Source organism: Podarcis vaucheri, assembly GCF_965113315.1.
Source record: "Podarcis vaucheri genome assembly, chromosome: 12".
In the NCBI taxonomy this organism is placed as follows: domain Eukaryota; kingdom Metazoa; phylum Chordata; class Lepidosauria; order Squamata; family Lacertidae; genus Podarcis; species Podarcis vaucheri.
This window is the reverse complement of record NC_138750.1, coordinates 5,809,379-5,824,770: the sequence shown is the minus strand read 5'-3', so window position 1 is coordinate 5,824,770 and position 15,392 is coordinate 5,809,379. Positions and strand designations below refer to the sequence as shown.

Sequence of the window (15,392 nt, the reverse complement as noted above, 5' to 3'; positions counted from 1 at the left end):
GTTATATTCCGCGGATTGCGCCTAAAGCCAAAAAATAGTCAAAGTACATTGGGTTCAGTCTTTCCTGCTCAACTGAGAAATACTTCTTTTTGTCTCTTGTGCTATGCTGTGCTCTAATTGAAAAATATGTGCAAAGTTTCTTTATGGGCATCATCACTTGACTGCCACAAATAGATTGGATATTGGCTGGGTTTGATAGTTGGGTTACAATTTAGTTTAAAGTGGGACACACTGGATTGAACTCATTTTAAGAAGGATCTACAAAAACGTATTGAGGCATTAGTATGTTCTCTATGTGTCAAAGCATGATAATATTTAAATATTTATTTTCCTGATAAACAATAAGATTTAGTATTTTATACCACATTTACAAGTGTAGTCCAAGCCCAGCATTCTAATTATGTGTAACAATTTCTGCAGCATTGGGCAGGGTGATTCTGTGCACTGATTACATAGTGGGGTTATGGGAGAGATATGCCATCACTATGCCAGCAGAACAGTGCATGCTATCGTATACAGTGGTACCTCAGGTTAAGTACTTAATTCGTTCTGGAGGTCCGTTCTTAACCTGAAACTGTTCTTAACCTGAAGCACCACTTTAGCTGCTGCTACCGGAGCACGATTTCTGTTCTCATCTTGAAGATGAGTTCTTAACTCGGGATCTTAACCTGAGGTACTATTTCTGGGTTAGCGGAGTCTGTAACCTGAAGCGTCTGTAACCCGAGGTACCACTGTACATGCTTTGCCTTGTGGGAGGGGAAATAAACGGTTCAGGAAGTCCCAAAATGGCAGTAAAATGGCAGACACCCCACATAGCCATAGAAACATTCAAAGGCCACCAGTGAAAGACTGTGCCAGTGATACTGCCCACAGTGAGAGGGAACCACAGAACTCACAGCAGTGGGAACACACATGCAGCACATCTCCTTATGTTACAACACACAACGCGCAAAATGACACTATAGCTCCCCCATTCTACAAGCCTGTCCCCTTATGCTGCTCACATGCAACATGCAAAGGGAAGGGGAGTCTGTGCAACACAATGGCCCAGTAGCTGCCTGGGCATGAGACTTACAAAGAGGACGCACACAGGGACCTCGGGACAAGGGTTTAAGACCCAAACAAGGAAGAAGAGTGTGTTAATAAACACTAAGAACTATGGGACAGCCATAGATGTGTGGCCTATTGTAAACTTAAATTGGCATCTGCCCAGCTCAGTAGTGGCCAATATGGTGTGCAATAGCAATGGAGCTACCCTCCAAACATTGGTGCTGCCACAGCTTACCTGGGCAGTACTGGGATGGCTCAGGGCAGCAGTGAGCTGTGTGGTGCACCAGCGGGTAGCTCTGCCAGTGTGTCCATGCAGCTCTGACCATGTCCCTGCCCCAGCAGTGCCCAGGTAAGCTGTAATGATGGTGGCAATGGAAGGGCAGATCTGATGCACTGTCCCATCACATTGGTCACTACTGAGCCAACAACAATCATGAAATGAGAGGAACCATGGAAAGGGAGGGATGGAATGAATCAGTTCGTTTTGAGTTTCATTGACTTGTTGGCAAAATGTGGAGGCCACATGAAACTGCATTCTCCTGGAGACTACTGAGCAGTTTGTTCGTTTGTGTGCAGTGGTTGTCCCCAAGTGCTGCTATGCAGTCGCTCTGCTGTCATTTAGTTTCCTTCACATTACTGCTGTGCCACTAACTGGAATCTTTTGCTGTGGTGTGAAAACAAGCCACATGGCCGAAATATGGGGTGCCTGCTGCACATAAGCAGCTTGCTGTGGAGAGCAGCTGCAATACAAAGTAATTCCAGGCAACCTCTTTGCAAAGGAGTCTTCAAGCCTTGTTGCCCTGGCACCCATTCTCTTTCCCTCCCTCCCATCTGTGATGGTGCTTCGTGGCTGCTACACAGGAGCAGATGGTGTAGAGCCAACTGTGGCAAGGTACTGTAGCTCAGCATTTGAGCACAATAAGGATTCAGCTGATACGCTTACCTCTGGCACAGTATTAATATGGAGCACCATTTTTTTTTACCATCAATATAACTGCAGCCTAGGAATACCAAGCCCAGGAAAAGAGCTCAGCTGGCAAACACCAGTAATTTATATGAAGGTGACTCTGCATCACTTTGCAGAAACAGATGGTGCAGTTGGGCCAGGCAATAAAAGGAAAGATGACTGCAAAAGGAGACAAACTAAGACACTAGTTTAGCTGCCAAAGGCTGGTTATGGGCCAAATAAAAGAATTAAATGGAATGTTATTTTGCTGATGAAAATCCTGTGTTTCATTAATTCGGATTCAAAAGAGATGGGCAATATAAGTAACAGTCTCAAATATAACCAGCTAATGACAAATGGTTACCAATTATGTAATGTAGCTATCTGCAGTGTGCATTAAGGATGTAAGCAAAATTAAGGATGTAAGCCTGCATTTTGTGAGGTGGTTTCTGCTATGTTGCAGTCATGCATGGAGGTTTGCTCACTTCCTCATTTTTATTTTCTAAAATGTTGATATATTGGATTCAACAAAAAATGGATTGTGCTTGTCAGTGACTCCCTTCTTTCCTTTTGACAGAATCTGTATCAGAACAGGTTCCTGGGCCTGGCTGCCATGGCATCGCCATCTCGGAACGCACAGAATCGGCGCCGGTGCAAAGAACCTTTGAGGTACAGCTACAACCCAGACCAGTTCCACAACATGGACATTGGGAATGGTCCCCATGAGGCAGTCACTATTCCACGCTCTACCAGTGACACAGACTTGGTCACCTCAGATAGCCGGTCTACACTCATGGTCAGCAGCTCCTATTATTCCATAGGACATTCGCAGGACCTCGTGATTTACTGGGATATAAAAGAAGAAGTGGATGCTGGGGATTGGATCGGCATGTATCTCATTGGTAAGTCAGTCCCACCCTTAGGATTTTGAAAATATATTTGCAAATATGAAGTGTATCTAAAGTGGGCCAGCACAGTTTTTTGACTCACCGAGCTAAACCTAACTCCCCCCCCCCCGTGTGTTTTGAACTACTCCACCCCCACACCGACCCAAACCTGCAAAACAAAGTTGGCCACAACAGGAGGTCTATTGAACTCCTGTAGGGCTCCCTTCAAACTGATGAGTGAATGACTTGTTCTAATTACCAAATAAGCATGTGTATTTGAATCCCATGGAATTCAATGGGACTTACCGTATTTTTCGCCGTGTAGGATGCACCTTTTCCCCTCCAAAAATGAAGGGGAAATCTGTGTGCGTCCTATGGGGCGAATGCAGGCTTTTGCTGAAGTTTGAGGAGCGAGAGGGGTCGGTGCGCACCGACCCCTCTCGCTCTCCAGGCTTCAGGAAGCTATCAGCAAGCCTTGGAAGCCCAGCGGGAGTTCCCGCAGGGCTCCCTATGCTGCGGATAGCAGCCTGCTGCATGGAGCGCAGGGAGCGCTGAAGCAGAGCACCCCGGGCTTCAGGCAGACATCGGGCAGCCCAACAAGCTTGGGGGACAGCGGGGAGGCGCAGCGCCGCCATCCCGCTGTTCCTCGACCTGGTTTGGAGGCTGGCGCTGGGAAGAAGCGCACTTCTCCCCAGCGCCAGCCCCACAAGCTCGGGGGACAACGGGGAGGCGTAGCGCCGCCATCCCGCTGTTCCCCGACCTGGTTTGGATTCCCTGACCTGGTTTGGGGGGGGGGAAATAAAGGAATTTTTCCCCCTTTATTTCCCCCAAAAAAAACTAGGTGCATCCTATGGGACGAAAAATACGGTACTTAAATATGCTGTCCTTCATGCCATATTAATAGTGATTTTCTTCGAAGAGCCAACATAGCTCAGTGACTAAGGCGGGCTTGATAAGATGGGTTCACATGTGAAGCCAAATACATACATTATGGAAGTTTCCCCCCACCCTAAAAAATGTTTAGGGGTACTACTCATACTGAAATACTGCCCCTCAATGAGGCCAAACTTAGATTCACAAAATGTTTAGGGGTATGCGTACCCCTGCGTCCCCCCCAAAAAAGCACTGCATTATGGTCTTTCAAGATCTGCTTCCCCACCTGTAAAATGGAAGTAAGTGTGGCCTTATAAGAATGAATTGTAAGACAAGCACACTGTGTTTTAAGGACAATTTCAAATGCTATAAAAAGTTAGCAATAAAAGGCTGCAAATGCTTGTTGGGCTCCCCTGTGCCACTGCCCTTCTCTTCTTTTGCACAAACAGCCATGTGCACTGCAATGTTCAATTCACAGTTGCTTATTTGTGACAGGGTGTTGTATCACACTCTAATGTCCACACTGAACACATCCTGGCAGTTCCTTGGGGAGGCACCAGGGAGGTGTTACCTGAGGCCTTGCCCTGTGACCTGCCAGCCCATCCAGCTTCTTTCCATCACCACCTCCTTCCTGGCTTTGACTTTCCTGGATCTCCTGTCAAGCCCTCTCTTCCTCCGCAATTATAAGGAACCCTGAAGCCTCACTGTCTACAGCTGTGTCTTGTCAGTCCCCACTGCAGGGAACAGCATGTCTTGTCTGGCTACAGGCTTGTCTCACAGCCATTCTCTACCAGCAAGGCCTGTTGACCAGGGTCCTGATCTTGCATCCATACAGGAGGGAAGCACAGGGGGACAGTGGTGGGTGGTGGTCCCCGGCAGTCCTTCACAAAGTCAAATACTACAGTGTTTGGGATTAATCTACCTGCTTCCTCTTTTCCAAAACAGAAGTGGGGAACAGGTTCTGTTCTTCTGGAGGTCAGTGAGGTCTAGAGATCATTCTTAGCACTTAGGCATGTAAGGAGAAAATATCTGTGGCTCCTTGTCCTAATTGGGCTAAATCATAGTAAATAGAAAGAATGAGAATAAATCCTGTGGTGTGGTAAAATGGTGGAGTTTGTTTCCTTCCTGCTAGTGCAGAGGGTTGGGTGAGGAGTTAACTCTGCAGCCGTTTTGAGAAATCTCCAGACTGCTGCTATTCCTAGGTCACTTGCTTGCTTATATAGAGATTTAGCAGGCACCTTCAGTGCCAACTTTTAAATGCCTGCTGAAAACTTTCTATTCTGCTATGCTGGTGCAAGCATCCTTAAGAAGGCATCCTTCCACAATGGTTGACTTCTCTTTTTAACTTTTGTTAATGTTTTGTATTGTATGGTTTTATGGTTTTATTGCTGTAAACAGATTTGATATCTCTTTATGACATAGTGGTATACAAATATTTTTATAAATATTATAAATATCCCACATTTCCATCCTCTCCTCAGTCCTCAAGGTGGCTTAATAATGCAAAAAGTCAAAATCCCTTTTACATGATAGTAAGGAAAACTCTTTAAAACCAATTCCAAACAATACCTAACCAAACAAGGGCTACCAGAGACCTCACAATGCTCCAAGAATGGGGTGCCAGCACTGAAAACCTCACCCTGCTTATGGCTGCTAACGTTTCTTCAACTAAGGAAGGTGCAAGACCCTGCCAGATTATTTAAGAGCCTGAGGAAGTTCACATTGTAATAACTATTATTTATTCATTATTTTGATATAGTAAATTTCCAAGCCACCACACAAGACAACCTGTAGGTGATTTACCATACTTTTCGAATGTATAAGACAAGCTTTTTTTAAACTCTAAAATAATGTTAAAAACCGGGGGTCATCTTATACATGGATAGTGCACAGGGGGGCCGGGTGATTGGTGACTGCATCAAGGGCCGCTGTGGATTGGCTGCTTCTGTGATAATTTGGTGTGTGAATGGTTGCTGTGGCAAGGGCCGCTGTGGATTGGCTGCCGCTGTGGCAATTGGTCGTGCGATTGCCGGCTGCTGTTGGTGAGTGGGCAGGCGCTTGTTGGCTTATCTGACACGAGCAATTGTCAGTGTTTGTTCGCTGGGTTTGTGATTTTCTACCCCCTTTTCCTCCCCCCTTTTCTTAAATAGTGTATAAAAATACAAAATAGAAAGAGAAAGAAAGAAAGACTCTATAATACTTGTCCCATACAAAACTATAAAAGTGAAATTATTATTCTACTACATATACATTTATTGATATATTGATATATTGTACTATAGTCTTTATAAATGCATTCCAAATGTCGTTATATTTGGTATACACCATCTGTGTCTATAAGCTGCCTGTATTTTGCAAGAGTTGTCATATCTTCTATCTATTGATTAAAGGGCACCACAAATTTATCTTTCCAGTGGATCAATATCAATATTTTAGTCACAGTGAGGGTGTGAATAAAGGTGTTTTCTTGGTGCTGAAAATATTGTAAAGTGGTTGCCAGATGGGAGGAAGAGTACTAGAAGCAATTCTGGTCCCAAACTGTGTGTGTAGGGATTTAAAGATCAAAATCAGCACATTTAAATTCAGCTCAGAAACAAATCAGCAGTCGGTTTAACTCTCTAAGCACTAAGCACTGGACAGGGGGAGCCGAAGTGGTGCCCTCCATATGTTGTCGGACTGCAACTCCCATCAGCTCTAGCCAGCATAGCTGATGACCAGGGATTGAGAGTTGTAGCCCGCAGTACCCAGAGGTGACTACATTGACTGCCTCTGGCTTAGGCAAGTAACTCAGCTGCAATTTGGACCAACTGAAGTTTTCAAACTGCTTTCAAGGCAGCCAGTGCAGCGCATTTTAGTAGCTGAAAGCTTGCTGTCACATATTCTGTTGTTAGGAAGGATATTGTGCAAGTTGGCCCTGAGTTTATTGCAGGATAAGACACAGTACGTAAGATAAAGCATATAAAAACCAGTACCCATTGCTGTATGTGGGGATGGTTGCCTCATAGAGTGCTTCCTTGCCTTGTCTTTTGTTACATGGCACCACAACCTTCTTCAAAACAGGGGAAAATGTTTGAAGTGTAGATTGCCATTGTGATTTGTCTTTTTGTGCCTTTAACTCTGGGTCTCTGATATCAGTGTGACGCTGTCAGCATTCCTTTATGCATCCCCAGAAGAGTTAGTGAGTCAGCCTGCAGCACATTTTCTTACTGTTAACTGCTGCATCTACGCAAGTTTGCTCAAGAATGAGTGTGGACTCTGGATTGACGTGTGTTAGGCTCTAAAGTCTCTTCTTACTTGAAAGAACTGAGGGATAATCAATGGTATGATATTTGGAAATTGCAAACAATAGTGAAACTTGCCAGTTTATCTGATCCAGAGAACAAATGGAGAGTGTTTCTCATTAACGTATTGAAATCCTTCTAACAATATTGCAATATATCCTTCCCACTTCTGGTGAAAAATGAGGCCTGTCTTTTTTCAATACGGGCAGGGTATAAATAAAGTAATATTTAATATTTGTTACTATTATATTTATTATTATTATTAATTTATACCCTCCCTTTTCCCTGACAGGCTGCTTAAATCTAAAAACAAGCACTGCAAAGAATATAGAAAAATCAATCATTAAAGTTAAACACTGAGACAGAACAATAAACATACATGAAATTTATTTAAAACATACCAATAATTACAATAAAACAGCATGGCACCAACCCTTTCATTAAAAGCAGTCAATTCCCAATAGCTTGTTGGAACAAGGTCTTCACTGCCAGCAGAAGGACAACAGGGAGCAAGCCAGTCTGGTTTCTCCAGGGCAGGATTTCCAGAGTATGGGAGCAGCTCCTGAGAAGACCCTCTCCTGCAACAGCACCAAATGGGCCTAGGAGGTGGTAAGACCAAGAGAAGGGCCTCCCTTGAAGATCTCAAAACCTGGGCACGTTCCTATGAGGGAATATGGTCTTTCAGATAGCTTGGACCTAGGCCATGTTGGCCTTTATAGGTCATAACCAGCACTTTGAATTGTGCATGGAAACAGACCAATAGCCAGTGAAGCTGTTGTAGCAGCTGTAACCAATGACCAGCCCCAATATTGTAGGCCAGTAACCAGCCCCAATCAACAGTTTAGCCCGTTGATGTTTCTGAGCACTTTTCAAAGGCAGCCCCATGTAGAGTGAATTACATTAAGCAGGGGGTAACTAAGGTGTGTGTCACGGTGGCCAAATCAGACCCCTCAAGGAACAGGTGCAGCTGGTGAACTAGCTTGAACTGCAAACGCACTCCTGGCCACCACAGAGACCTGGACATCCAAACTCAGGACTGAATTCACAAGTACACCTAAACTGTGAGCCTGTGTATTTGAGGGAGTGCTACACCATCCAGCACAGACGGACTCCCCATTCCCTGTTCTGCCTTTGTTTTATTCAAATGAGAAGATTTTGAATCAAGAGGGAAAAGGCTAAGCAATCATTCTGCTTTGCCATAATGCTCAAAATAGTAGCTAGTTCTGTTGGGCAGAACAAAAAAAAATGCCCAAATTCCAGCTGTTGTTTTAAGTTTCACTCTCCCTAAATGTACTCAGATAATTTAACTTGGGTCACAAAGGCCTTTACATGAAGTCCAGAACATAGGCTAGCCTTTCATTGCCTGAGTCCTTGATTTCATGTGAGGGTAATATTGCACAGTGCTTATTGATATACATTAGGCTTTCTTCTGCACTATCCTTCTGGGAAAACCAAAACATTTTAAAAAGTTGTCTGATAAAAGTTCATTATGCACAAAACCTCTAGGGTCCAATTTCTAGGCTGTATTTGTTCTTCTTCTTTATTATTCAACCATTTCTTTTAAGTTTATATCAAAAATATTTTTGACCTAATTAGCTGAAACTCTGCTTTAAAAGCCACATGCTTCTTTCTTTTCTCTTTTGCCTTTAATTTTATTTCCCCTCCTAAAAGGCAAAAATCTCTAATGCTATATGTAATTCCAGCAAGACTCTAATTAGTGAAGTTTCTCTCAATATACTTCTGAGTTTATTCTGACTTTCTGACTGCTTTAGTTTATTCCTTGCATGAGGATTTGATTCCAAGTCCATTGATTCACAATCAAAGCACATGCAAAAAAGGATAGCTTTGGACCAAGCTGCATGTGTTGTGTGTACAGCATATACTATCCTATAGCTCTGGTATATAACTGTGATTTTTGACTAGCCTTCTCACATGAACATGCCTGCCATGGAACAACTGTGCATTTCAGAGGATCTCGGAAGTATGCTCGGAAGTGCATCTTTGGCTCACGTGCAGGATAGCCAGACCTATTGGGCTTGCCACTCTTCCACTTGAACTGAGAGTGGGCACTGGAATGTATCCAGCGTTCTCAGTATGGCTGCCCATTGTAGGAGAAGGTTGGTTGTGATTGGGGGAGGCCCATGCCGTTTCTCTGCCTGAGGCAAAACGGGAAAGCCTTACTCACTGGGGTTGCATAGCTGCAGCTTTTGGGTTCCAGCAAGATCTCACAGGAAGTTGGAAGCCACTTCTCCAGCGTTGGGATGGGGGGGGTGACACCCACAGCAACTCCAGAGAAGTTAGAAGAAGCAGTGATGATGGCAAGATCTCACAAGAGCTCACTGGAAGCTGCTGTCACCGCTTCTCCTTGTTTGTCCAGTGGTAGGGGTGGGCTGCCCCTTGGGATTTCATCTCTGTCCGCTTCGTGGTGGGCCAGCCTTGGTTCTGGTACTCAGCCTAGCCTCTTTCATGCGTGAATCATGTCAAGGGACATAATGTGATTTCTGGGAAGTTGGGCTGCACTCTTGGCCACAGCCCTGGGCATCAGGCATGCTTTTGGCCCCCACCCTCAGACAACCAGAGGTTGTCATGGTCTGTCTGCAGTGAAGAAGTCTGGAAGCAGCTAGTTGTGCACAGGCGTCTATGCAATTGGTATTCTTGTGCCTTGCTCCTTTCTAAACGTATAACGCTGCCTTCATGCCGTTCATGCATGCAGGGGGTTACTCACTTTTATAGAAGCTTGTCTGCTATTAGTAATTTTCTCACTGAGTTACCGGTACTCCTGAGAAACTTCCAAGGAAGTTTCCAGAGTTTCTCTGAAACACAGTTTGAAAACTACTGATGTGTAGCATTACCTTCATTCCTTATGCCTGTGTTCAGCCTCCATATTGATAAAGCATACATATAGATAAAGATTTGTGGGATGTTTTTGGCTTATTGGCTTATGATTGGGAGTAGGAAAATTAATGTACCTCAGCCCAGAAAATAGTGGGAATAGCACATGGCTGGACGCACAATCTTGGAGGGTTGACCTTGGAGTGGCATATGAAGTGTCACTAGAAGCCGGGTCTGATCCTTTCCACCACCATATAACAGATGAGTGAAGGCTTTGCATGTTATTGCTATTTGCACAGTACTGATGATGATGATGATGATATTCCACTTAATTGGCAAAGTGACTTTTAAGTGATTTATGAATTCAAACACACATAATTAAAATATGCCGTAAAACAATTCAGTAAAAAGGTTGAAACAAACACCCACAGTGTTTAAATAAACGTAAAAAAAAGGTTAAGGACAAGGACCCTTGGATGGTTAAGTCCAGTCAAACTTGACTATGGGGTGTGGCGCTCATCTTGCTTCAGGCTGAGGGAGCCAGCGTTTGTTCACAGGCAGCTTTCTGGGTCATGTGGCCAACATGACTAAACTGCTTCTGGCACAATGGAACACCATGACAAGTGCCAGAGTGCACAGAAACGCCATTTACCTTCCTGCCACAGTGGTACCTATTTATCTACTTGCATTGGTATGCTTTCAAACTGCTAGGTTGGCAGGAGCTGGGACAGAGCAACGGGAGCTAACCCTTTCATGTGGATTCAAACCACCAACCTTCCGATCGGTAAGCCCTCAGAGGCTCAGTGGTTTAGACCACAACGCCACCTGCTCCCACAAGTGTTTAAGTAAACACATGTGCAATAAAGCATACCCAGAAGATCCAAATGTGGAAACCTTTTTTCTACATATAATTCTGCTCTGGACTGGAGCATTAGGGCATCTATTTCCAAAGACAGTGCACATAATCATTGAAGGCCTCCAGCTGCTTCATTTAATCAAAAAGAACTCAAGGTCAGAACCAGGGGACACCTTTTTGCTTCCTTGTGCAAAACAAGTCAGAAGCTGGCACGACACATGTCAGTTCATCTTAACTTGTCAAGCTGGCAACACTGATCTGTGTAGCCAGGATTGCTTAATTCATGTGTACACTTTCAACACTGGTGCCCATTCAACAGTTTGTGTGTGAGGGATTGTGGCTGATAGGAGTGAAATGCATCAAAGCTGTAAAATTTGCTACAAATGCACTTATTTGTTTGTTTGTTTGCTTATTTTAAAATAGGTTTTCAAACGCTGAACAAATGGAGGGGTGTACCAAAGATGCTCCTCACTGGGGATCAGTTTGGTCTGGGGCTACATTTTCTGGCTACGTTCTCATTTAAAAATAAAGAGAAAGAGCAGACTGAATTATGAGCCATCATTGGTGGTGGGATAAAGTCACTCTCTTAAGTTATTGTTGATAGGAAAGATAACAGCATGAACTCTTCTTGGACAAACTGAATTTTGCACCCTTCATCCTTTACTTTTGGGTTGCATTTATTCAAAAAGACAATTCTTAGTAAGGGAAAGCAATCGGCAAGCAAAGTGAAGCTTAACTCCCAGTCTTAGGGACTCACATGCCCTTCTTTAGTAAATCATGAGTCAGTGAGTAGCTGAAGTGCATGATAGGCAAAAGGTTCTTCCAAAGTCTCTGTCAGTGTTTATACTGGAGAAAAGCAGATTGTAAAAAGCTCTTGGTGCTTTTGGCTCAATTAGATCTAATGCCATTGACTATTTTGCCTTCCTCATCATCCTCAGCACCATATTTTAGTTGCTAGACTAGAAGCAGCTATGGTGCACCATATGTGACCTTGTGCCGGCCATCCTCTCTCTGCCTAATCAATCTCAATTAAAATGCTCTAAGGTCCATGGAGGAAGAGTGGAACAGAAACATTAATTAATGATCTATGATTGTCACCACCCTCAGAAGTTCATGCTTCACATTCCCCCAAACCAGTTAATTGTTTTCTTGCCAGAGGTAGGATAAAAGTGTGGTGTTGTATGTTCATTACTACATCTTTGTAGAGGTTAGCCTTTACTAAAAGATTAGAAAACCATAATGAATCATTTTCCTCCTGATTTTTAATGTATCTATAACCACACTGGTATCCTCAAGCCGTGCATCCATGCATTTTTCATGACACCAGTAACTACTATTTTTCCCTACCAGAAGGTATCTTGTTTCTCTCAGAGATAGAAATTTTCTCTTCAAAAATTATTTTGTGTGGGCAAGATTCAATACCTGTCTTGCTAACACTAGTTCTGGAAATATGGCAGGTTTAAAGTTCACTGGAGCGAGCATATGTCTGCAATATAGCAAAATGATTGTTCTGAGGGAACTCCCAGCTTCCCTTGGGGCCCGAACCTTGTTCATCATGTAGCTTTCCTGAAATCAATGGAACAATCTGTGGAGAAAATATTACTTGAGGAGAGTGTTAAAACTTTAGATAATTGACTGGAATGTAATGGGGACCACAAAGTAGTAGTAGTAGTTGTTGTTGTTGTTGTTCTTCTTCTTCTTCTTCTTCTTCTTCTTCTTCTTCTTCTTCTTCTTCTTCTTCTTCTATACCACCCTTCATCCAAATATCTCAGGGTGGTTCACAGCATAAAAATACAAGATAAAAACACAAAATGCATAATAAAAATAACAACAAAACTACGCAATCTCCCACAATGGAGAAAGGGAACCCGTGCTTCTACAGAGGGATGCTGTGGACCCAAACAAGTTAAAAGATCCTGAGATCTTTTTACATTGTTACAAACAGAAGATAAGGAAGTAAATCTGTTTTTTTCTTGATTGCACAGCTTCATACCATAGCTGATGGCTCACATGATGGTATACTCCACATGGGCTTGGTTCATCCAACCCGATAAACCAAACTACACAAATGTGCAGATACCTGGAGAAGAGCTTGCAATCACTTTACTTTTCCCAGGTATATTTTGGTTTACCATGTTATGCAAACCAGGCCATGGAAAACTATTGCACCAAGGTTAGGAAAAAGCTCTGGTAGACCCCTTTACTCTGATGTCTACATTTATATGTGTAAGGTTTGGGGCTTTTTTAAAAAATGGAGGAGTATCATGGAGGGTTTGCTGGTGAGAGATAGGACACTTTCCTGCCTTTCAGTGATAAATTATTTTTTAAAAAGAAGCTGTGTTTTCAGCCCTTTCCTTTGCTCTGATTTCACTGGCTCTCTTTTGTTAATTTTGCAGATGAGGTTTTGTCTGAAAATTTCCTAGACTACAAAAATCGTGGGGTAAATGGCTCTCACCGAGGTCAGATTATCTGGAAGATTGATGCCAGCTCTTACTTCGTAGAACGTAAGTATATCATAGTGCTATTACATCATACTTCAGTGAAAACAGGGAGAGCTGAGCTCCCACACTACATGGGTGTTTTGGGGAAAATTTAATGTGTGTGGCAAAGAAAAATGATCAATTGCTTGTCCAGAAACTATGCTTCATGAATAACAGAAGTTAGTACTGAAAGGATGCAGTGGGTGAAATTGCATCTATAACTCTGTATATGTTGGAGTTATTAAGCACGAACATCTCATAACATGAGAGGGTTTCAGAACAGGTGCTAAATACTTCCGTGTTTGGAGAAAAACTATTTTCAAGTTCATTTATATTTATTTAACATCAAAATTATTGAATCTGCTGGAGCTTTTATCCTTGTTTTAGTCTTCTGTAGTTTGGATCAGTTTCTGGCAGAGCAAATCTTCAATCCCTTTCTTGGAGTTTTTGTGGTGTGTGTGTTATTCTAAATAACCATTTCCGAGGCAATCTCACAGAAGTATTTTTTTTTAAGGGAATTAATTCCATATTGCATTTGCTGAGCTCACTGCATAACATACCGTTGATGCGCAATAAACTATGTGCTTGGGTTGTGAAAAATTATGTGCTCAAGCATAGTAAAGGTGAATCTTTCATTGTTGCGTCCGTGCCTGAGGGCATCATACTTAACATGTGTTGCATGTGCTGCTGTAAGGAGCTCAAAATGTAGATTAATAAAGGCGCTCCAAACAGGTTGTGTTGTGTGACAACTGGCTGCAAAAGAAAATGAAACATTGTTAAATCAAAGCACTGCTTGATAGGAAGTTAGCTGGGATAACTGGAACAATTTTCTGGCAGACTTAAGGAAGGTTACTTTAAACCATTTGTGAACAACCTGTGACAGAGGTTTTGAATATTTAAAACTGTGGTTTCAAAATGGATTGCAGAGCATACTGTGGGGTCCTTGGAAACTTATTGGGGGTTCCTCAATGAGGACGTCTGCTGTGAAGGACAAGTTTCTTAGAATGATTGATTTGCCTCTACTACTAGTCTTCCTCTGCAAGGGTCAGGACCAACAGAGCGTGTCAACCAAAAAAATCCTCAGAATTATTGGCAGCGTGCAGGGTTTTGATGGCTGACATGCAAAGCTTCCTTGGTATACAATGGAAAATAGATTCTGTTCACTGGCCTAAGCTAAATAGTTTCACAGATTATGGACTATAAGAACCAAGTTGCAATGTGCCAGAAATGCCAGTGAGATTTCTGTACCAGTTCTGTCTGCTTCTAACACAGCTGTATTCTAGTTGTGCCATCAGGGTGGGGCAGCTACACAGCAGGAGGTGTCTGATTAGGGTGTGTCATTTTAGGGTACAAAACTTAATTTTTGCACATTTCTGTAGTGAGGGGTCTTAAGAATGTGTTTTTGGGTGTCAGGAATTCAAATCTGCTTTTATTTTTGTAATTTGACAAAAATTTAGCTTGGAAGCCTACACTTGACAAAGAAGCACATAAACTGTGTTTAAAAACCAAAGAATTTTAACTTTGCCTTCTGAAAATGCCAGGTAATAATAAAACAAAAGGCCTGTATTTAAAAACTGTGGGAATGTTAAGGATAGTAGGAGAGGATATATTGATTTGTAAGATTTGTACAAATTACACACACAAAATTGCACAAACAAATGTGTGCATTGGGATAAAATCACACTACAATGTTAATAAAGGACTTGGGGGAAATTGCAAGCTGATGTGGAAATCTGGAGAACTGAAGATTGGAAAAATGAGAAACTGAAATTGACAGATTCACCCATCCCTAACTTGCATGGTAGAAGAGGCATTATCAAGCTGCAAAGTGATACAGATATGAAAGCTCTGGACTTTGGATGAGCTAGGTTTTCTTTTTTGTTTACTCAGATATTGTCTTCTGTAATTGATTGTTAATTCAGTTAACTCTAAGGGGAGTTCTGCCATATGCTTTTCTTTCATCATATTACCAGTATGATTTCATTATCTACGTACTTTCTTAAATGAATCCCTCCTCTTTTTTTGTATGGAGCATGCTCTTCTGGCTTCAGAATCTGCTTCCAAGCAGCCTCTAATTCTTACTCAGGACATATTAATTGTCAGTTGGGGAGTGGTACACTGGTATGGTACAGGTGGGGCTCTTTGGTCTGTGCTTATTATGCCCTCCCCCCAATTCATTGGGATAAA

General features: G+C 42.6%; 1 protein-coding gene across 7 annotated transcripts in view; it reads left to right on the top strand.

Annotated features, from left to right (window-relative positions):
- HECW1 (HECT, C2 and WW domain containing E3 ubiquitin protein ligase 1) overlaps positions 1–15,392 on the top strand; it is a 202,406-nt gene that overhangs the window by 72,101 nt on the left and 114,913 nt on the right. For all 7 annotated transcript variants that reach the window (XM_082192708.1, XM_082192704.1, XM_082192707.1 and 4 more), the window contains 2 exons: positions 2,574–2,898; positions 13,122–13,229. In XM_082192708.1, the coding sequence (XP_082048834.1) occupies positions 2,574–2,898; positions 13,122–13,229 (433 nt within the window). The remainder of the gene's footprint in view (positions 1–2,573; positions 2,899–13,121; positions 13,230–15,392) is intronic.